General features: G+C 42.4%; 1 protein-coding gene across 2 annotated transcripts in view; it reads right to left on the reverse strand.

The window, feature by feature from the left end:
* Positions 1 to 488: 488 nt before the first annotated feature.
* The window catches only part of LOC139378973 (insulin receptor substrate 1-B), an 83,922-nt gene continuing 61,201 nt past the window's right edge, over positions 489 to 23,209 (reverse strand). Inside the window, exons 4-5 of one of the 2 annotated variants that reach the window (XR_011628352.1) lie at positions 2,846 to 4,562; positions 489 to 2,566 (exon numbers count right to left, since the gene is read on the reverse strand). Coding sequence is in view for 1 of the 2 variants with exons in the window: in XM_071121629.1 (XP_070977730.1) it covers positions 4,555 to 4,562 (8 nt within the window). In the remaining variant the exon portion in view is untranslated. Of the gene's footprint in view, positions 2,567 to 2,716; positions 4,563 to 23,209 lie in introns of those variants that run through there. The other variant, XM_071121629.1, reaches the window with a different exon arrangement.

Raw genomic sequence — 23,209 nt, forward strand, 5'->3', positions numbered from 1 at the left:
TGTAAAACTGCCTTTTCCCTTCCTAGAACCCCAAACAGTCTTTCCCTTTCTTGAACCTAGAACATCTAGAACCCCAATCTGGCTTTTCCCTTTCTAGAACCCCAAACTGGCTTTTCCCTTTCTTGAACCTAGAACATCTAGAACCCCAATCTGGCTTTTCCCTTGGACATGATAAGTCCAATCAAATTTACGGTAGATATAAAGGTGATTTAACATCATTTTATTTGTTGCCAATCCCTTTGAGCCTTCTTCAATGGGTACCCAGCACCCAAGGGGCTTGAATTTTCGAGCTTTCGCTGTAGATTTTGCAGTGACATAGTGTCCCCATGAGTAACAGAACACTGAGCCAATCACGGTGCAACTAGAGAACATTACCAACTCCTACGCTCCGTATTTTCCACTCGCTGCCACACCATCACAGAAAGCACTGAGCTAGGCAGAAACACCTGCATTTTGGAGCTGCCTTACTCAAGAAAGCAAAAAAGAGACCATGTTTTTATGCAGCTTTATTAACTCAATGATTTTTCTTTTACATTGTTTGCAAACTGATGTGACATGTACTAATGCCAAAATAACATGCAAAACTGATAAAACTAAAAAAGTATATATTTTTTTAGTTTAACAGGTGGGGCTAAAACAGGTGGGGCTCTGCCCCAACTGCCCTGAATGACAGGTTGCCACTGTAGGTATGTTAAATGGAGACATGACACTCTTGCCTCCAAGTACCTTGCTTCTCTAAGAATTAAAGTGACACTTCACTCCAAAATTCAAGTTTGTCATCTAGACCTCAACAGCGAATGAGCTCATGGGCATTGTCCACTTTTGAGGCCATAAAGTGTTGGATTTAACTTTGATTTCAGAATGAACTCTTGCACTAAGTTCGTTTTTGTGTGTTTTTCTCCATATTACTGGAACCTAGGATCTGGCTTTAATTTGGAAGATTGTTGAGTCATTATGAGAAAAATATAACATTTCCAAAACACTGTTTGTGTTTAATGTGTGTGTGTGTGTGTGTGCGTTGCTGCCTCTTTGTGCCATGCAGTAAACAGAAACAAACCCGGCACAGTGAGGTTGGAGTCAAACTACTTTCCTAACCCCACCTCTGCATTGGAAACCATTATGGCCAATTGTCCTGACCACAGATCCCAATCTGGTAGCAATGAAGCCGCTTTGTTATGCTACCAAAAGTCACGTGACTCAAATGAGAAGGAAGTGCATAAGACAGCCAGCCCATATACAAATGTGGTGGTAGTGAAATGGACACATGTCGTTCTGTTTAAAGGCCCCCCCCCCCCCCCCCCCCCGCGCCCCCCTATTTTTCTCTTTCTGTGATTGCTCATATTGGCAACTTACAGTAAGTATTGATAATTTAGTACAATTTCATAAGTGTCCCAGAGGCAAACTATGAGGCAAGATGTCTCAAAGCATCCAAGACAGGTTTTTTGTTTTTACGGCGGTAAAGAAAACAACAAGAGAGCAGGCAAGTTTATAATAGCATTTAACAACCAAGAAAAATATAAAACGTCAGAACTTGAGAGCTCATAGTAGCTATTCAAAGCAGCTACTGTAGCTTTTTAATGTATTGTCGGAAAGAGTCACAGCGTATTTTTGTTTTGGCACTAATACGGCCATCCATAGACGAGGTCCTCAATGGGGTCCTCCTCGGGGCCTACATTTTCCAGCACCAACCCAATACAAACACGTGATGAAGTCAGGGGCAATTGGTCAAGTCATTTCATGGGTCACTACATCCTTGAACATCGTAATTGAAACCTCAATAAGGGAAGGGTACCTTGAGGTTACACAATATTGTACATACGCTAAAAGAAAAATATACATAAAAATAGACTATATATATTTTGAGAGGATAGCCCTGATAGTGCTAAAGGGGAAGAAAGGAACAGACTGACAGACATACAGACAGGCACTTTAGTGCTAATGCATAGCAGAAAGAGTTTAAAGTAGCAGAAAGAGTTTAAAGTAAGAGACAAAAAGAAAGAGAAAAAGGGAGAATGAGAAACAGAAAAGAGGGTTGTGGCCATCTATGCCCCCTAACAAAATACTTTGCTAACTAGGCTGAAGTTAGCTTGTTCCCCGCAGCTAGCAAGGCCCATGTTATCAAATCCAGATGTTAGACAAGACGACTTTAGCAAGGGCTATAGTTAGCACAGCTAATGTCAGCGCCTCCGTTATCTCTATGGACACTATACTCTACCATCCTATCGCTTAACAGGCTCCTGACACGATGGGGATGAAAAGACCTGCAACTGTCTTGAGATAATAGATGCTAACGTTTTATCTGATAATTGGATTGAGTAGGATAATAATGTCATACCTATATCTGAGCTGTGATCAGCAACACTATCCATTTACCACCTAGCTAGCACAATGCTGAGGGATTTACCATCTACCTAGCACAATGCTGAGGGATTTACCATCTACCTAGCACAATGCTGAGGGGTTTACCATCTACCTAGCACAATGCTGAGGGATTTACCATCTACCTAGCACAATGCTGAGGGATTTACCATCTACCTAGCACAATGCTGAGGGATTTACCATCTACCTAGCACAATGCTGAGGGATTTACCATCTACCTAGCACAATGCTGAGGGATTTACCATCTACCTAGCACAATGCTGAGGGGTTTACCATCTACCTAGCACAATGCTGAGGGATTTACCATCTACCTAGCACAATGCTGAGGGATTTACCACCTAGCTAGCACAATGCTGAGGGATTTACCATCTACCTAGCACAATGCTGAGGGATTTACCATCTACCTAGCACAATGCTGAGGGATTTACCATCTACCTAGCACAATGCTGAGGGATTTACCATATACCTAGCACAATGCTGAGGGATTTACCATCTACCTAGCACAATGCTGAGGGATTTACCATATACCTAGCACAATGCTATAATAATCTGACCAACCCAGGTAGAGGAGAATGGGGTATGTTGAGTGGTTGAGCTCATCTTACCCCAATTTTGAATGGCTATGTTCCAACATCCACAGGAGCCCATTTACACCACTCAGTGGTGTAAAGTACTTAAGTAGAAATACTACTTTTGGGGTATCTGTACTTTACTATTTATATTTTTGCATACTTTTACTTCACTACATTCCTAAATAAAATAATGTACTTGTTACTCCATACATTTTCTCGGACACCCAAAAGTACTCAAAAGTAATTACATTTTGACACTTATCAAGAGAACATCCCTGGTCATCCATACTGCCTCTGATCTGGCGGACTCACTAAACACAAATCCTTTGTTTGTAAATGATGTCTGAGTGTGTGCCTCTGACTATCCGCCAATACATAAAAATAAAAACAATTGTGCCGTCTGGTTTGCTTAATATAAGGAATTTTAAATTGTTTATACTTTTACTTTTGATACTTAAGTACATTTTAGCAAATCCATTTACTTTTGATACACAAGTATATTTAAAATCAAATACTTTGACCTTTACTCAAGTAGTATTTTACTTGGTGACTTTCATTTTTACTTCAGTCATTTTCTATTAAGGTATCTTTACTTTTACTCAAATATGACAATTGAGTACTTTTTTCACCACTGCTCAGAATGCATGCATTCCACAACACATCACTTCATTCCAAGTGGTATGTTAATGTAGATTTTGGAACAGAGCACCTGTCTTTACCTGCAACAAGTGCCAAGTGTTTGTCTTTGTGTGTTAAATACATATTGTCCAGCGCCAGAGACAGTATTCCCAGTGAAGGGTGACTGTCTTTTTGTAAAGTATGTGGGCGGGTTGGTATGTGATATAGAATACTGCAATCTTGGATGAGAGGTATGGGCAGAGAGAGATAGAGATTTTGAGGGAGAGAGAGTGAGAGAGATAGGGAGAAATCTGTCAGTTACATGAGCTTAAAGCAATGAGCTTAAAGCGAATAGAAGCTATGCTGCCAACATCTCTCACAGTAAGACAGTAAGGCCAGCTAATTGGTATTTTTATCATCATCATTATCCTTATTATTCTTACACCTGCCACAACATAGTGCTACTTCAAACAAGCACAAATACTGAAACGTCTTCACTTCCTTAGTCAATGCTAAGTTGAAGTTCTTTGTAGAATGTCTACAATCAAAAAATTAGGCACTTGAGCAGATATATATTTCTATATATTTTGTTTTTATACTTTGTATATTCAGCCATCATTAGATTAAATCCTTATTTTTGATTGGTTAATTGGGTTTCCATTTAAGCTGATGATCGAAAAATATCATTGGCTCCCAGTCAGCAGTCAGTCTTCATACTCTTCTCTGATTGGCTTAGAGTCCTCCCTTCTCAGGCTAAGTGCAACCAATAGGTTTTCAGAATATCATTGGCACGCATCCCCATTGGTCATCACGACCAATAAACTGAAAGCAAAAAAATAAAAGGTTTTCCATCAGTCCTTCCAAAGTGCTTCAGAGGTGTGACCAGTGCAACCCGTCTTCCCATTGGCTGTCACACAAGGATGAGGAGGAGGAGCTTCAGGATCTCTTATTTATTTCCCATAATTCCAAGGCAAGGGCAAAGACATCAGCATTCTGAAAACAGAGAGGATATGGCTGGGTTAGAAGACCAGTAAACAATAGCATATGATATGAAGATTAACCAAATATTACTACATTTATCTACTGACTACCACACATTATCACAAACTTTGTTTTCAAATTTACAATAAGATATCTATGTCTGCTTATCCACATGGGAACATTGTGTTCCTTTAATTACATATACAGAGAAGTTCAACTGAGGGATGGAAGGGAGGCGAGTGAGACCGCACAGAGCGAGAGAGAAAGAGAGAGGGAGAGGAAAACATTTTGGGGAAAGAGCGGAAAAAAAATAAGGGGAAAGAGAGGGCAACCACCACTGCAGGGTGTGTGTGTGTGTGTGTGCGCGCATGCACATATAGTTTTAGGTCAATTTACACTTTTCCCGTCATATTACACAACTAAAGCAAGTATGTCTAAGAAAACGTCCTCATTATTGCAATAACATGGAACCATTGAGAGCTCCAAATTCACACACACACAAACTTGTCTTTGTTATGGAACCTCTTGTACGATTGATAACGCCTTCGAGGGCCGTACTGACGGATTGACAGAGGATATTGATGCTACGGAGAGGAAAAGGACTGAAAATGTACACCATAACACGACTCTCATACGTCTTCCTCTCGATTGGTCGATGTCCCTTTATTAGGGGTACCTAGCGGTCAGACATGACGAGTATGTACTGTAGGTCTATAATAATAACAATAATCATGTAATTAACATCATCATTAAAGGCCAGTTTAATTTTGAGGAAACGTTGCGGGCGGGCTGCATGATGGAAACATCAAATCAACCAAAACAGTAATGACGAATGGTGACTGATTGAGAGAAAGGAGTCCTTTGTTCCTTTTCCTAAATTACCCAGCCCTGCTCTCTAATTGTCGATGAAAAAAAGTGCCTCCTCTATATTTTTGGTGCCCCCACCGCCCCCTTCTTTCTCTTCCTGGTGCAGTGCTATATTAAGCGTCCCGGCACAGACGGTGCCAGCTAACAGCAGCAGCTAGTGCAGCTCAGCCTGAGAGAGCCACACAAACAATCAGCCCAATGGACCCAGGGAGACCGGAGGAGACAGGGCACGCATTGGTACACACACATTGGTGCAGAAGCGCTCACAGACAATTGTTTGTGTGGGCACACACACCCACGCATTGGCACACCAACACACACACATTGAGGACAGTGACCGGATAAATATGGATGGCACATAAGAGCATACTAAACACACACATTTTTTAAATCTATCCTCATGGGGACCAAACGTATTTCCATTCAAAGTCCTATTTTCCGTAACCCACCATTTCCCAAACTCGGACCTCAGGACTCCGACGGGGTGCACGTTTTGCCCTAATACTACACAGCTGATTCAAATTATTAAAGCTTGATGATTAGTTGATTATTTGAATCAGCTGTATAGTGCTAGGGCAAAAAACAAAATGAGCACCCCTCAGGGTCCAAAACCGAGTTTGGGAAACCCTGCCCTAACCCTAACTACTGACATCAGTGACGTCATACGCAACCAGAAAGGAAGCACTTCCTTTTCTAAACTACTTTAATATCTCTCTCTCTCTCACACACACACATATCGATTTCAATAATTTCCTTGTGTCATTCTCCGTTCTGGGCTCTAATCGATGTGATGATGCCTCTGTGAGTACGCGTGACTGTCCCGCTCTGTAGGCTCTTTAACTCCGAGGTCAGATGGGGGGGGCTATGATCTCAGCCAATGTGTGGCCTATAAAATGTTCCCTCTCTATATCAGTCCCTATGTCAGTCGGTCTATGTGTCGATCTGGGGCAGTCAAAGTGATGGCTCACTGGATGAAGCAGTCAATGTGATGCGTGTGTGTCTGCCTGGGGCTGTCAATGTCCGGTTCTGTGACGGCTCACTTTAGTGGCTTATTAAGGATAAGGCACCCTCTGTGCCTTTAAGTAGATTCATTTGAGTGTATTTGTGTGTCACCCTAGCATCTGTCAGTCTGTGTGTCAGTCTCTGCGATGAGGTAAGATGAATATAAGATGCAATGCCTTGTTCTGTGTGTGACACACACTAGTCTGTTGATCAGAGTTGTGTCTGACTGTCTGCGTCAGTTGTTGTCTGTCTGCGATGGGGTCACTGGACTTAGTTTAGTTGTGTCCCTCAATAGACTGACACTGGCTGAGCACATACTGCTACTGCGCAAGTGGGCACACATCTCTCTAACACACACACACACAAAATCGCATACACTCGCTCTCCCCTCTGACCCTTGCACCGTCAATCACTTCCATGCCCCAGGAGCCACAGCTGTCAAGTTATATAACATTCTGTTTAACCAAGAGCCCATCACCATAGGAAGGCCTCTGCCAAGCAAAGAGAGGGTGTTATGAAAGCCAGTAGGGAAAAGGGGATCAGTGCAAAGAGCAGAGCGAGAGAGATCGAGAGAGTAAGGCGATCTCTCTCTCTCTCTCTCTCTCTCTCTCTCTCTCTCTCTCTCTCTCTCTCTCTCTCTCTGTGCGTGTGACATCTGGGAGATGTATGTGCTGTGGATCACATTTGCCGGTAATAGACGGATTTTGGCCCCAAAAAATAAATGAGAAGACGATAAATTAAAATTGCCACCGGCCAATTGCAAAACAATGCCTTTTAGCCTATTCATTGATGAAAATACCAGTCGATCTAAATACATTTGACCAGTCATGCTTCATTTGAATACTTTACTGGAATTAAATTTGAGTGTACATATTGTTAGTTATTTTGTTAGTTGTTATGATTCTTATTTATCACACACGCACAGCATACAGATACAGAGCCTAGTTTAAGCGGAACATCAGTCAGACAGCGCGAGAGTGGCTGCTACAGCTCCTATTGCAGCTGGAGTGAAATGTGCTTTATAAGCACAGTCATTGTGCAACAATTCTAAATGAAATCGTGAGTTAAAACATTTTGGTGGCCACAATTAAAAATCGATACTACTTCTATTTCTCAACTGGTAATTGAATGGCGAAAAGGAAGAGCGCTTCAAGTTCAACGGTAGGCAGTCTTCAGCGGGTCACACTTTACAGTGTGAGCTGGAAGCAGTATGCATTTTAAAAACATATACAGTACCAGTCAAAAGTTGGGACACAGCTACTCATTCAAAGTTTATTTTTTACTATTTTCGACATTGTAGAATAATAGTGAAGACATCCAAACTATGAAATAACAGATATGGAATCATGTAGTAACCAAAAAAAGTGTTAAATAAAAATATTTCAGATTTTTCCAAGTAGCCACCCTTTGCCTTGATGACAGCTTTGCACACTCATTCCAGCTTCACCTGGAATGCTTTTCCAACAGTCTTGAAGGAGTTCCCACATATGCTGAGCACTTGTTGGCTGCTTGTCCTTCACTCTGCAGTCCAACTCATCCCAAACCTTCTCAGTTGTGTTGAGGTCGGGTGATTGTGGAAGCCAGGTCATCTGATGCAGCACTCCATCACTCTCCTTCTTGGACAATTAGCCCTTACACAGCCTGGAGGTGTGTTGGGTCATTGTCTTGTTGAAAAACAAATTATAGTCCCACTAAGCGCAAACCAGATGTGAAGGTCTATCGCTGCAGAATGCTGTGGTAGCCTTGCAGTTTTTTTTTTTTACACTTGTGTTTTTTTTATTGAATATCCGAAACATACAATACACTTGCAGTGAAACCGCTCAACAACTACATCATACCAGTCATCCAACAGACTCCCATTCAGGGCGACACACAGAAGCACCCAGGGTCAATGCCCTGCTCAAGGGCACGTTGACAGATCTGCCACCAGGCCAAAAAATGTGAACCCTCCAAGATCCCCCCCACAGTTCCCCAATAGCTGTCCCTCAACCATTCTAGACCCCTCCCACACCCACCCCCCCAAGAAGAAAAATAAAAAATACAATTAAATCCATTACCCACCCCCATGCACCAGCAACCAAGAGAATGAACTGAGGAGAAAAAAGAAAGACAGAAAAAAAGAAGCAAACAATAAAAAATAAAATAATAAATAAATAAAAATAAATAAATATTTAAAACAAAGGACTTCAAGGACAACTAAAACCATAACAGCAATGCCATCTGTATATGTTTGTGTGCATGTCTGGCACTATTACATGGACAGTTGAAGTCGGAAGTTTACATACACCTTAGTCAAATACATTTAAACTCAGTTTTTCACAATTCATGACATTTAATCTGAGTAAAAATTCCCTGTCTTAGATCAGGTAGGATCACCACTTTATTTAAAAAATGTGAAATGTCAGAATAATAGAGAGAATGATTTATTTAAGTTTTTATTTCTTTCATCACATTCCCAGTGGGTCAGACGTTTATATACACTCAATTAGTATTTGGTAGCATTGCCTTTAAATTGTTTAACTTAGGTCAAATGTTTCAGGTAGCCTTCCACAAGCTTCCCACAATAAGTTGGGTGAATTTTGGCCCATTCCTCCTGACAGAGCTGGTGTAACTGAGTCAGGTTTGTAGGCATCCTTGCTTGCACACGCTCAGTTCAGTTCTGCCCACACATTTTCTATAGGATTGAGGTCAGGGCTTTGTGATGGCCACTCCAATACCTTGACTTTGTTGTCCGTAAGCCATTTTGCCACAACATTGGAGGTATGCTTGGGATCATTGACCATTTGGAAGACCCATTTACAACCAAGCTTTAACTTCCTGACTGATGTCTTGGGATGTTCATCTGGTTCACCAACTACTTTGCAGACAGAGTTCAGTGTGTCAAATCGGAGGGCATGTTGTCCGGTCCTCTGGCAGACTCTATGGGGGTGCCACAGGGTTCAATTCTCGGGCCGACTCTTTTCTCTGTATATATCAATGATGTTGCTCTTGCTGCGGGCGATTCCCTGATCCACCTCTACGCAGACGACACCATTCTGTATACATCTGGCCCTTCCTTCTGTGCTATCTAACCTCCAAACGAGCTTCAATGCCATACAACACTCCTTCCGTGGCCTCCAACTGCTCTTAAACGCTAGTAAAACCAAATGCATGCTTTTCAACAGTACGCTGCCTGCACCCGCACGCCGACTAGCATCACCACCCTGGATGGTTCCGACCTAGAATATGTGGACATCTATAAGTACCTAGGTGTCTGGCTAGACTGTAAACTATCCTTCCAGACTCATATCAAACATCTCCAATCTAAAATCAAATCTAGAGTCGGCTTTCTATTCCGCAATAAAGCCTCCTTCACTCACGCCGCCAAACTTACCCTAGTAAAACTGACTATCCTACCGATCCTCGACTTCGGCGATGTCATATACAAAATAGCTTCCAATACTCTACTCAGCAAACTGGATGCAGTTTATCACAGTGCCATCCGTTGTGTTACTAAAGCACCTTATACCACCCACCACTGCGACCTGTATGCTCTAGTCGGCTGGCCCTCGCTACATATTCGTCGCCAGACCCACTGGCTCCAGATCATCTACAAGTCCATGCTAGGTTCACTGGTCACGATGGCAACACCCACCCGTAGCACGCGCTCCAGCAGGTGTATCTCACTGATCATTCCTAAATCCAACACCTCATTTGGCCGCCTTTCCTTCCAGTTCTCTGCTGCCTGTGACTGGAACAAATTGCAAAAATCGCTGAAGTTGGAGACTTTTACCTCCCTCACCAACTTTAAAAATCTGCTATCTGAGCGGTATGACGGCTGCGTGGTTCCATGGTGTTTATACTTGTGCCTTGAATTCTAAATAAATTACTGAAGATGTCACCAGCAAAGCACCCCCACACCATTACACCTCCTCCATGCTTCACGTTGGGAACCACACATGCGGAGATCATCCGTTTACCTACTCTGCGTCTCACAAAGCCACAGCGGTTGAACCAAAAATCTCAAATTTGGATTCATCAGACCAAAGGACAGATTTCCACTGGTCTAATGTCCATTGCTCATGTTTCTTGGCCCAAGCAAGTCTCTTCTTCTTTTTGGTGTCCTTTAGTAGTGGTTTCTTTACAGCAAATCGACAATGAAGGCCTGATTCACGTAGTCTCCTCTGAACAGTTGATGATGAGATGTGTCTGTTACTTGAACTCTGTGAAGCATGTATTAGGGCTGCAATCGGAGGTGCAGTCAACTCTAATGAACTTATCCTCTGCAGGAGAAGTAACTCTGGGTCTTCCTTTCCTGTGGCGGCCCTCATGACAGCCAGTTTCACCATAGCGCTTGATGATTTTAAAGACTGCTCTTAAAGAAACTTTCAAAGTTCTTTACATTTTCCAGATTGACCTTCATGTCTTAAAGCAAGGGTTCTTAAACTTTTTCAGCCTGGGACCCAAATGAGAAATTGTGTTTTTCTGGGACCCAAGCTTAGGAAAATATGCAACTATACATAAATATCGGTACATTTCACTGCCCTTATGCCTAAAACAAATGCAATATAGACAAAAACAAACAATGAAATTAAATATCCATATAAATATGTATTAATGTTTATTTTCCCCTATTAAATACACTCTTGCATATCTGTCTAGGTTGGAACTGTTGCTGTTAAAATACAATAAATAATTTTCATTCTGAACTGGAACAAACGGATTGATCACATCACACAGACGAATAACAGAACACACACACAGGCTTTTTGATAGGGTTGCACTAAGTAACAGTAAAGATGAAAAAATGATCAGGCCTACTGTACATCTTATTGTAGAAATTATTGTTGAAAGAAAGTATAGGTTGGAACTGTTGCCGTTAAAATACAATACATATTTTTTATTCTGAACTGGAATAAACTGAATGATCACATCTGTAGACCAGAAAACAAACACAGTCCTCATGAGAGCAGGTCTATTCTGGGCTCTGTTTTTGACAGTACAACATTGAGGTCATGCTCAGCCTTGAAACTGTTTCTGTACTTGTTCTTTAAGTATGTCAGAGTTAAGAACCCTGACTCGCATAGGTATGTGGTGCCAAACTGGACCAGAACATCTACTGCTTTCTCAGCCAGGCAGGAGACTGCTTCCTGCTGTGAGTGCGTTTGCCTCAAAAAGCATCTTGCTTCAATCGGTTTATTCCAGTTAAGAATAACAATTATTATTGTATTTTAACAGCAACAGTTCCAACCTAGACTCGTTTTCAACAATAATTTAATCTTCATCTGTACTGTTACTTAGGGTTGCACTATCAGTAGCTAGCTCGCTTTGGCGAATGTTAGCTATTAGCTGTGTACAAGGCCAGGGGATTGTTTGAAAGAGAAACTAACATCTACTACTACGAGAGTTAGTACGCCCTTATTACTGCTTATCATCATCACCTGTTATAAAATGACAACAATGCCATGCTAGCTGACTTACTTTTCCACTGTCGAAGCACTGTTTTCGGAAGCATTCTGCCCTGTTCTGAAATAACTCCCTGGGTTTACCATCATGCTGTGGATGTTTGGTCAGGATGTGTCGATTTATTAATTTGTTCGTTATGCGAGTCTCATTACTAAGCACTTCCACACACAAAACACATTGTGGGCGCTCCTCGTTCTAAGTTCGTATGAAAGAGAGAGAAACTCATCGCTGTATGTGCGTTTCATGACAATGCGGTCAGAACTTGTGGCTAGCATGAGTCCATTGGATGACAACAGTGAATGATGGCGAGTAGGAATGACAAGTCAGTGGCTGACAGCGCGTCATCTCCTGCCTGAACGACAGCGCTGCAGCGTGTGTCGCGGAGTGATCTGCAAGAAAACTGAAAGATCCGGTAAACCGCGAAGAACGCGGGCATCTCCCTCTCACACTCACGCAGCTGCCAAACTGAGCAGAGACTGCTGCTTATTAATAAACAGGTAGCGCACTGAACAGAGCGCAGATGCACTTGGCCAAATCAATTCCAGTAATTCATCTAACAATTATAAAATGTACACTGACACGTCACGACCCACCATTAACAGGTCCGCGACGACCAATACTTTAAGAAAGGCGGTCTTAAAGTAATGGACTGTTGTTTCTTTTTGCTCATTTCGAGCTGTTCTTGCCATAATATGGACTTGGTGTTTTACCAAATAGGGCTATCTTCTGTATACCACCCCTGCCTTGTCACAACACAACTGATTTGTTCAAACGCATTAAGGAAAGAAATTCCACAAATTATTTTTTTTGTATATATGGCGACTGTTTAGTGCCAAAAATACAGGGTTAAATATACGTTCAAAAAACAACAAAAAACATTTAGGACAGACACTTCAGAAAAAAAAATCCTTTCGATTTTTGGGGGGGGACTATCTGTTGTTCCATGTAGTGAACATGTTATTAAATATGTTTGTGTGGGCTAATAGAAGGCCAAAACATATTTTCATCAAATATATATTTTTTAATACTTCAAGGGGTGTTAAAATTCAAAATAAAATAGTAAAATGGTATGACTTGCATTCAAAAAGTATCAAATACTATTCAGACCCCTTGACTTTTTCCACATGTTGTTATGTTTCAACCAATCTACACACAATTCTCCAGAATAGCAAAGCGAAAACAGGTTATTAAATTGTTTGTATAAAATGTATAATGTATAATGTATAAAATGTATAATGTATAAAACAAAACTAAACAGAAATACAGATATTTACATAAGTATTCAAACCCTTTGCAATGAGACTCAAAATTGAGCTCAGGTGCATCCAGTTCCCATTGATCATCCTTGGTGGTAAATTCAATTGATTGCACATGATTCGGAAAGGCACACACCTGTCTACATCAGGTCCCACAGTTGACAGTGCATTGACAGTTGACAGTCAGAGCAAAAAAAACAAAACAAGCCATGAGACCAAAGGAATTGTTCGTAGAGCTCTGAGACAGGATTGTGTGGAGGCATAGATCTGGGGAAGGGTACAAAAACATTTCTGCAGGATTTTAGAACCACAAGAACACAGTCGCCTCCATCATTCTTCAATGGTAGAATATTGGAATCACCAAGACTCTTCCTAGAGCTGGCCGCCTGGCCTAACTGAGCAATCCTGAGAGAAGGGCCTTGGTCAGGGAGGTGACCAAGAACCCGATGGTCACTCTGACAAAGCTCCAGAGTTCCTCTGTAGAGATGGGAGAACCTTCAAGAAGGACAACTATCTCTGCAGCACTCCACCAATCAGGCCTTTATGGTAGAGTGGCAAGACGGAAGCCACTCAGTAAAAGGCACATGACAGGCCACTTGGAGTTAAAGGACTCTCAGCCCATGACAAACAAGATTCTCTGGTCTGATGAAACCAAGATTGAACTCTTTGGCCTGAATGCCAAGCATCACGTCTGGAGGAAACCTGGTACCACCCCTACGGGGAAGCATGGTGGTGGCAGCATCATGCTGTGGGGATGTTTTGTTTGTAATCGCTGCCAAAGGTGCTTCAACAGTCAAGAGTCTGAATACTTATGTAAATGGGACATTTCAGTATTCAATTTTTTATTTTTTTATTTGCTAAATTCCTAAAAACCTGTTTTCGCTTTGTCTTTATGGGGTATTGTGTGTGGATCCATTTTAGAGTAAGCCTAACCTAAGAAAATGTGGATAAAGTCAAGGGGTCTGAATACTTTCCGAATGCACTGTAGCTTAGTAGAACCCCCCTCCCCTCCCCTGCTTAGACAGGGCCTGTTTTGTGCCAAAAATAAGCAGTTAAATACATGCTTCCTAATCTTTCTTATATCTCTCAGATATAGGACAGACTCTTCCGAACAAACTTCCTTTTGATTTCTGTTGTTCACTGTAGTGAATCTGTGCCACTTTTGTTTGTTTTTGGACAATCATTTCCTCCTCCAGGTTAGATGGACGTCATACTGTATTTGTGTCTCCCCTTTCGTAGGCCTAATATATGGATCAGACGTCGTTTTTATTGATCTGTTTGTCAGTGTCAGCAGAGTAGGCTCCCCTGTCATTTTTGTTATATTAAGAAAGACTCTGCTAATGTCTCCAGTCATATAAAGTGTAGTAGAATTGCATGAAATGCATTTATAAAAAAAGGTCAACATTTTCCTGTGCAACAGAAGGAGAATGAATTTAGTCTATTTGATATAGCCTAGGCCTACTTTAAGCCACTACGTTCTGCATTGAACAGTCTTTTTTTGCAAACAGTGATTGAGTTAAGCTATATTATTATCCTAAATTATGACTATCCAATCTAATCATCAACTTAGAAATAAGTTAAGGTATTTTACATAAGCCTGCAAATGAGAGGATGCAAGGAATGCTTTATCATAAAGGTGCATTTTTTTATGGTGAAAATTGCTTTCCCAAGCTTGAAACTCATGTGCCGCCTATGTTAGAATAACTGCCCACATTGACTTTTCCTCAGCCAATGAAATGAGTAACAAACAGCAAAAATCACTAGCCTACGTTAATCTACTATCCCCCATAGTAGAAGAGTTGACCTATTCTATTGGTCAGCTTGTTGTTCTGTGTGGAAAGAAATAGCCTATTCCAGACAGACTCTGGGACAGTTGTGGGACGACAGATAACCAATTCATACAACAAGTAGGCCTAGGCTACATCGCCAAAAAACGTTAAATGGCAACGAGGCTCATGCAACAGATTAGAACGTTTAGCATAAAATGTTGATCAACTATTATTTCTTTACATTATAACCTCAGCAATGCACACAAGGCAGTAGGCTACACGCAAATGTTCGTTCCATAATGCAAATTAGCATTAGATAACTGTGTTGTAGGGCATGAGTTCCGGGCTCAAGTATTGCTTTATCTATTCCCTATGTTCAACAGTTTGGACATAAATCGTACAGTGATTTAATTTATCCACAGAAATTGAAATTATAGGAGGGAACATTCTGCTAAATAATTATATATAACACCCACGCACACCGTACACCCCCCCAACCAGCCCATTTGCTGACTCAGCCCCTCTTCCCCCCCTCTCTGTTCCGTCGCTCTACCAGTTCTGCCACTTTTCTGCCAAAGTGTTCTGAGAAAGTTCCAGAATAAACACTGTTCAGTTCAGAGAGGTGATTTACTACCATAAAGGAGAGGCAAGGCAGCACGGGCTCTAGCCCTCCGGCAACTCTGCTGTAGTTCTTCCTAATACCCTTCCCAGAAAAAGCTGTACTTCATTCACCCTTCTGAAGTAGAACACAAGGCGAGATAGCAACAGAGGAGGCGTATAGGCTAACATTCAACGCTATTCTGCACCGTTTAGGGGTGGAATCGCTCTATGTCGAGTAAATAAGGTTTTGGTTCTCGAGTCCAGACACTGATCTTGGGTCAGTTTTGTGTGTACTCGCAGAGTGGTTAAGGTTAGAGGTTAGGGGAGGGTAAAAAAAAAACAACAACTTCCATCTCAAAGGCTATTTCACATCCCATTTCTTTGTTTCACTTGATATGCATTTTGCAAAGTCAGAGCTTTTGGCTACTAGTCTAGAACCCCAAAAGGATTGATTGACAAACTTTTTTGGGAAATTTCGACAAAGAGAGAACAAAACTGCTGACCAAGCTTTATTATTAAGAAACATTGTCCCATGACTTAGGAGGGAGAAACGTGTGTGTGTGTGTGTGTGTGTGTCACTGTGTCCATGTCGCCAGTCCATACCCCCATCCTGAGATCTCCTGGTAAATTGTGTAATCATTAATAGAGTTGTAAGTGGTGTCCCATCAATCCAGTCCCCCTCACAGTCCGTCCTCCAAACCCTTCCCTCCTTCCTCCCCCTGAGGCGTTTAGAGTTACCATGTGTAACCTTAGTACCTTTATTCAGATAAGCGTGCTTCTGTGAAGCAGGACGCACGGGGACAGACTGTCTGTGTGTGTGTGCGAGAGTATCTAAGAGTAAGAGTTTGTGAGCGTGTATGTGTGTATGTGGACGAGTGTGTATGTGTGTGTGGGTGACAGCCACGCATGGCCCAACATGGCACCGCAAATATTTATGTATGAGCATGGGGAATGCTGGGCGATCCCGTAGGGTCCCTTCCCTCCTTCCCTTTTCACCACCAGTGGAAAAAGAAAGAGAAGCCAGAAAGAATCTTCTTCTTCTTTCCTAGACCCCTCACTATCCTCCCTCCCTCCATCTCTCTCTCATTCCATCACTCCCTCTCATGGACGTAGGTTGGTAGATTTACCGTGTGGGTTTTTGCTCTCCTCATCCTAATAAAATGTTATTTTTTGGAGTTCTGTGGTGAACAGATAACCTGGTCTGAACAGCATAGACAAGGCAAAGACTGAACACTGTATGGGGCTGTGTGTGTGTGTGTGTGTGTGCGTGTGTGTATGTGCTGAGGAGGTAGTGTTGCTGGTTAAATATATAATACATCAATTATATATATGGCATTTAGCAGATGCTTTTATCCAAAGTGACTTACAGTCAAGCTTTCAGAAATGTTTTACGTATGGGTGGAAATAGGTCTGAGAGTGTGCGTGCATGTGTGTGTGTGTGTAAGGGAGAGCAGTAGGATCCAGTGGTCATGCTGGACAGCAGGGTAACAGAAGCTGTCTGTGGTGAAAGCTAGTCATAAAGCATGTCACTGCACCGCTGTTTTTAACCATCCCAGGAGGTTACGCCCCCAACACACACACACACACGTTTCACAGACCACACACACACACACAAAACACACAACATTCTCCCTTTACAAAACACACACAATCTCAACCAACAACACTCAACAACACAAACACACAGTCATGCATAATGCAAATGTTACCACTCTGCCCGACTCCTGGGTGCACAGTCACCACTACATATGTAAATTAGCCCTGACATGACGCACAGCAGTGGCGCTTGACGTGTGTTTTGGTTCGTAATATGATTTATATTCATTTGTACTCTAAAATCCTTTTCAATTTATCTGCAGTTGACCTCACTACGAAAACATGTGATCACTCCATGACCACACACACGCCTAATCCCGCCACTCCAGCCCACTAGGCTAGGTAAAGGAAAAATGTATATGAAATGAAAAAAAGAACGACAAAGCCAGGGAGGGCACGTGGGTTCCTGATCTGTCATCCCTCGCTCCACTCATTTGTTGACGTAAGCCAGCCCTCCACACACACACACACACACACACACACACACACACACACACACACACACACACACACACACACACACACACACACACACACACACACACACGCGCCAGTGTTAATGGGGGGGGGGGGGGGGGGGGTATAGTGCCCATTTCCTCCCCATCCCTGGAGTGTGAGTCAATCCTTTTATAAGGCCTAATGCACCGAAGATTAGGTCCTACATGCTTCGGTGGGGAGAACATTGTGTGACGGATGCTAATTACTGATGCTGGCTCACTGAGCATCACAAACCGAATGGGAAGGGATGGGACGTTTTCAAAATGGTAGAGAGACAGATGTACATAATTGACAAACACACATATTAAAGCAGTACACATACCAATAAAGATAGGCTTAAGCACCGCAGAGAAGCAGACACAGATGCACACAAATACACGCTTTCAGCTACACACACACACTATCCTCTGTGGCATTTCTGTGACAACATATTGAGTCACACACAAAATACAGCCTCCACGGTGACACTCAGAGTGTCCATGACATTTCTGCAGGAGACCTTTATTTCTGTTTCAGTGGCAGAAACCTTGAAGGTTAACGACCATTTCCAGGCAGCATAATGGGGGACAGAACAAACATCTTCACTCTCGCTGTTCATTACCTCTGCCTGCCCTCGCTGACACATTGGTGACATCATTCAACTATCTCTAGTTGGAGCACACATTGTTCTCCTCTCTACATGATTTAACCAGTCTTTGCCCTGAGGGGGGGGGGGGTCTCAGAGTGTGTGTGTGTGTGTGTGTGTGTGTGAGAGAATCAGTGTGTACGCCGAGATCTACACAAAGATAGGCCTGTGTGTGTGTGTGTGTGTATGTGCAGTCAGTGAGTCGTCCTCAAATCCAATATCACTAACCTGACCCTTCAACTCAGTCTAACACCACATCCCCTCTCTCTCTCACTCTGGGTTGATCCTCTACATGCACTATAACCCATGACCCCTACGTGCCCTTTACACTTCTATCTCTCCCACCGACCCATGAGACCCTCTGCCTCAGTATTGACCCCAGCCTGTGACACACGCACACACAAGTCTCCCCTCCCTGCGTGAGAACTTCTCATTATCATTAGCAGTGTTGTCAAATGCCCACCGGTGCTAAGCTCTTTACAAACAAATCCAGTGAGAGAGAGGCCGGGCTAGGGACGGTAACTCCTAGAACACTGGGGTTAGCATTAGTACTGATGACAACAGTTACTCAACACCGGGAGAACAGGAGGAGTAAGCGAAGGAGGTGTTGCAAAACTGAAGGGGAAAAGGGAGCCGTCTTCATCGACTTGGCCAAGACTTTCGACTCTGTCAATCACCGCATTCTTATCGGCAGACTCAATAGCCTTGGCTTCTCAAATGCCTGCCTCGCCTGGTTCACCAACTACTTCTCAGAGTTCAGTGTGTCAAATCGGAGGGCCTGTTGTCCAGACCTCTGGCACTCTCTATGGGGGTGCCACAGGGTTCAATTCTCGGGCCGACTCTTTTCTCTGTATAAATATCAATGATGTTGCTCTGGCTGCTGGTGATTCTCTGATCCACCTCTATGCAGACGACACCATTCTGTATACATCTGGCCCTTCTTTGGAAACTGCTAACAAACCTCCAAACGAGCTTCAACGCCATACAACAAACACTCTTTCCATGGCCTCCAACTGCTTTTAAATGCTAGTAAAACAAAGTGCATGCTCTTCAACCGATTGCTGCACGCACCCGCCCGCCCGACTAGCATCATTACTCTGGACGGTTCTGACCTAAAATATGTGGACAACTACAAATACCTAGGTGTCTGATTAGACTGTAAACTCTCCTTGCAGACTCGCATTAAGCATCTCCAATCCAAAATTAAATCTAGAATCCGCTTCCTATTTCGCAACAAAGCTTCCTTCACTCATGCCGCCAAACATACCCTCGTAAAACTGACTATCCTACCGATCCTTGACTTTGGTGATGTTATTTACAAAATAGCCCCCAACGCTCTACTCAGCAAACTGGTTGTAGTCTATCACAGTGCCATCCATTTTATCACCAAAGCCCCATATACTACCCACCACTGCGACCTGTATGCGCTCGTTGGCTGGTCCTCACTACATATCTGCAGCCAAACCCACTGTCTCCAGGTCGTCTATAAGTTTTTGCTAGGTAAAGCCCCGCGTTATCTCAGCTCACTGATCACCATAGCAACACCCACCCGTAGCACGCGCCCCAGCAGGTATATTGCACTGGTCATCCCCAAAGCCAAAACTCTTCCTTTGGCCGCCTTTCCTTCCAGTTCTCTGCTTCCAATGACTGGAAGCAGGAAGCTGGAATCTCATATCTCCTTCTCTAACTTTAAGCATCAGCTGTCAGAGCAGCTTACGGATGGATCACTGTACCTGTAAACAGCCAATCTGTAAATAGCACACCGACTACCTCATCCCCACATTATTACTTACTCTTGCTCTTTTGCACCCCAGTATCTCTACTTGCACATTCATCATCTGCACATCTATCACTCCAGTATTAATGCAAATTATAATTATTTTAGCCGCTAGGGCCTACTTATTGCCTACCTCCCTGCTCTTCTAGATTTGCACACACTGTACATAGATTTTTCTATTGTGTTATTGACTGTACGTTTGTTTATGTGTAACTCTGTGTTGTTGTTTTTGTCACACTGCTTTGCTTTATCTTGGCACGGTCGCAGTTGTAAATGAGAACTTGTTCTCAACTGGCCTATAAAGGTGAAATAAAATAAAAAATAAAAAGAGAGGAGATAAAGAGAGAAGGCAACGAGGAGAACGCGTTCAACGGAGAAAGAGAGAGATTGATTAGAGCAAGAGGAGAGGATGCAAAAACAGAGAGAGTGGTAGAGAAGAGGGAGAGAATGCAAGAAAGCCGGAGCATAGATGAAACAAACAAACAAAATGCCAAAAACAAAGAGAGGGTGAAAAAGAAAGACAGGAAATGCCTGAAATAGGGTGTGTGTCATTGAGAGTGTATAGAGAAATGCTCCCATGGACTCAATGACCCCCTGAGCCTGTACTACGAGCACACACACACCACAGCGCACTTGCTCACACAAACACACACACACACACACACACACACACACACACACACACACAATACCACAGCAGACAATCACTGCTCTGTACTACTGTTCCACAAAGTTCCTGGCAGGCGGCCACAACCATCAAGGAACTATATACTGTACTAGTATACACACACACCCGGCGGAACTCCTTAATCCACAGAACATGATAAGAAGAAAATAAGAGAGAGGGAGGGAGAAAGAGGGAGAGAGAGAGTAAAAGTGGTGAGAGAGGAAGAGAAAAGGAGAGAGTGTGTGGGTGTACTGCCAAGAAAGTAGACTTGAGGCTGGCGGAGGACTTTGGGCATTAGGTGAGAGGCTTTTCGCCGATCTCCTCTTCCTGTGATTTGATTGGCTTCCAGATCAGTCTGAGCCTTTCTCATTGAGGAGCCCCAAATACGTGTGTGACTGTACTGTGTATATAAACACAGCAACCAGAGAGTGTATTACCATCCAACAACTTTGATTTGAGGAACACACACACTATTTCTCCCTCTTGTCTTGGGCATGGTCCGGTGCCCCATTGACTGGTTTGACTGCCAAGTGACATGTTGCCATAACACTGTGTGTGTGTTCCCCAGTGCATTTGAATAAAGCAGAAGAGCAGTCAAAACATGACTTGCCTACTGAGTCATTATACCTCCTCATTAGAATCAACCAGACTGGCAGAGAGTGTGAGAACGTGTGTTTGTGTGTGTGTAGAGATTACATGAATTACATTTATATATTTGAAATATGTATTTAAATTATTTCTCAGTATTTTGTCATTTGTATTACATTACACTGAACTACACACTTAGAAATTATTTTGGTACTACAGCTGTATTTTGTATTTTCTAAATACAAAAACACTTTTCCATACCATTTTTTATATGAGGTCCACCATTTTGTGGCCCCCTTTCACCCTACATTGGTATCAGAAGTCTGATGGCAATGTGGTGTGATAAGAGTGTCTGCTAAATTAACTAAATATAAATGTTTGTGTAAAAATGGATAACTGCAAAGTATTCTGAGTATTATTCTAATGAGCTCCACCCAGAAACAAGGTTTTGTCTAGAAGAGATACAGCTTTTGTCAAAATTGACTTTTCGTAGCAGGTTTAGAAAAAGTAGGTAAAGCTGTATCCCACCTAGACCCCAAAATGAGGCCAATAATAATAATAATAATAATACCCAGTATTCATTTTGGTATGTTCATTTCACATATATATATTGCTCATTTAGCAGACACTCTTATCCAGAGTGACTTAGTCAGTGCATTCAACTAGATCAGTGGATCCCAAACTTTTTATAGTCACATACCCCTTCAAACATTCAACCTCCAGCTGAGTACACCCTCTAGCACCTGGGTCAACGCACTCTCAAATGTTGGACCAGGGCACAAATAATAATATAACAATAATTTTGCTCTTTATTTAGCCATCTTACATATAAAACCTATTTGTTCATCGAAAATTGTGAATAACTCACCACAGGTTAATGAGAAGGGTGTGCTTGAAAGGATGCACATAACTCTGCAATGTTGGGTTGTATTGGAGAGAGTCTCAGTCTTAAATCATTTTCCCACACAGTCTGTGCCTGCATTTATTTTTCATGCTAGTGAGGGGCGAGAATCCACTCTCACATAGGTATGTGGTTGCAAAGGGCATCAGTGTCTTAACAGTGCTATTTGCCAAGGTAGGATACTCTGAGCGCAGTCCAATTCTGAAATCTGGCAGTGGCTTCTGATTAAATTACATTCTCACAGAACCAATGTATCAATGTAAATTGTCCGGTGATGATTTTTATGAATTGTTCAGCAGTCTAATGGCTTGAGGGTAGAAATTGTTGAGGAGCCTGTTGGTCCTAGACTTGGCGCTCCAGTGCTGCTTGCCGTGCAGTAGCAGAGAAAACCGTCAATAAATTGGGTGACTGGAGTCTCTGACAATTTTATGGGCTTTCCTCTGACACCGCCTATTATATACAGTTGAAGTCGGAAGTTTACATACACTTATCGAGTCATTAAAACTCGCTTTTCAACCACTCCACAAATTTCTTGTTAACAAACTATAGTTTTGGCAAGTGGGTTAGGACATCTACTTTGTGCATGACACAAGACATTTTTCAAACAATTGTTTACAGACAGATTATTTCACTGTATCACAATTCCAGTGGGTCAGAAGTTTACAAACACTAAGTTGACTGTGCCTTTAAACAGCTTTGAAAATTCCAGAAAATGATGTCATGGCTTTAGAAGCTTCTGATAGGCTAATTTACATACTTTGAGTCAAATGGAGGTGTACCGGTGGATGCATTTCAAGGCCTACCTTCAAAATCAGTGCCTCTTTGCTTGACATCCTGGGAAAATCAAAAGAAATCAGCCAAGACCTCAGAAAATTGAAAACCTCCACAAGTCTGGTTCATCCTTGGGAGCAATTTCCTGAAGGTATCACGTTCATCTGTACAAACAATAGTACGCAAGTATAAATACCATGGGACCACGCAGGCGTCATACCGCTCAGGAAGGAGACGCGTTCTGTCTCCTAGAGATGAACTTACTTTGGTGCCAAAAAGTGCAAATCAATCCCAGAA

The sequence above is a fragment of the Oncorhynchus clarkii genome, chromosome 21 (assembly GCF_045791955.1).
Source record: "Oncorhynchus clarkii lewisi isolate Uvic-CL-2024 chromosome 21, UVic_Ocla_1.0, whole genome shotgun sequence".
Classification (NCBI taxonomy): Eukaryota; Metazoa; Chordata; class Actinopteri; order Salmoniformes; family Salmonidae; genus Oncorhynchus; species Oncorhynchus clarkii.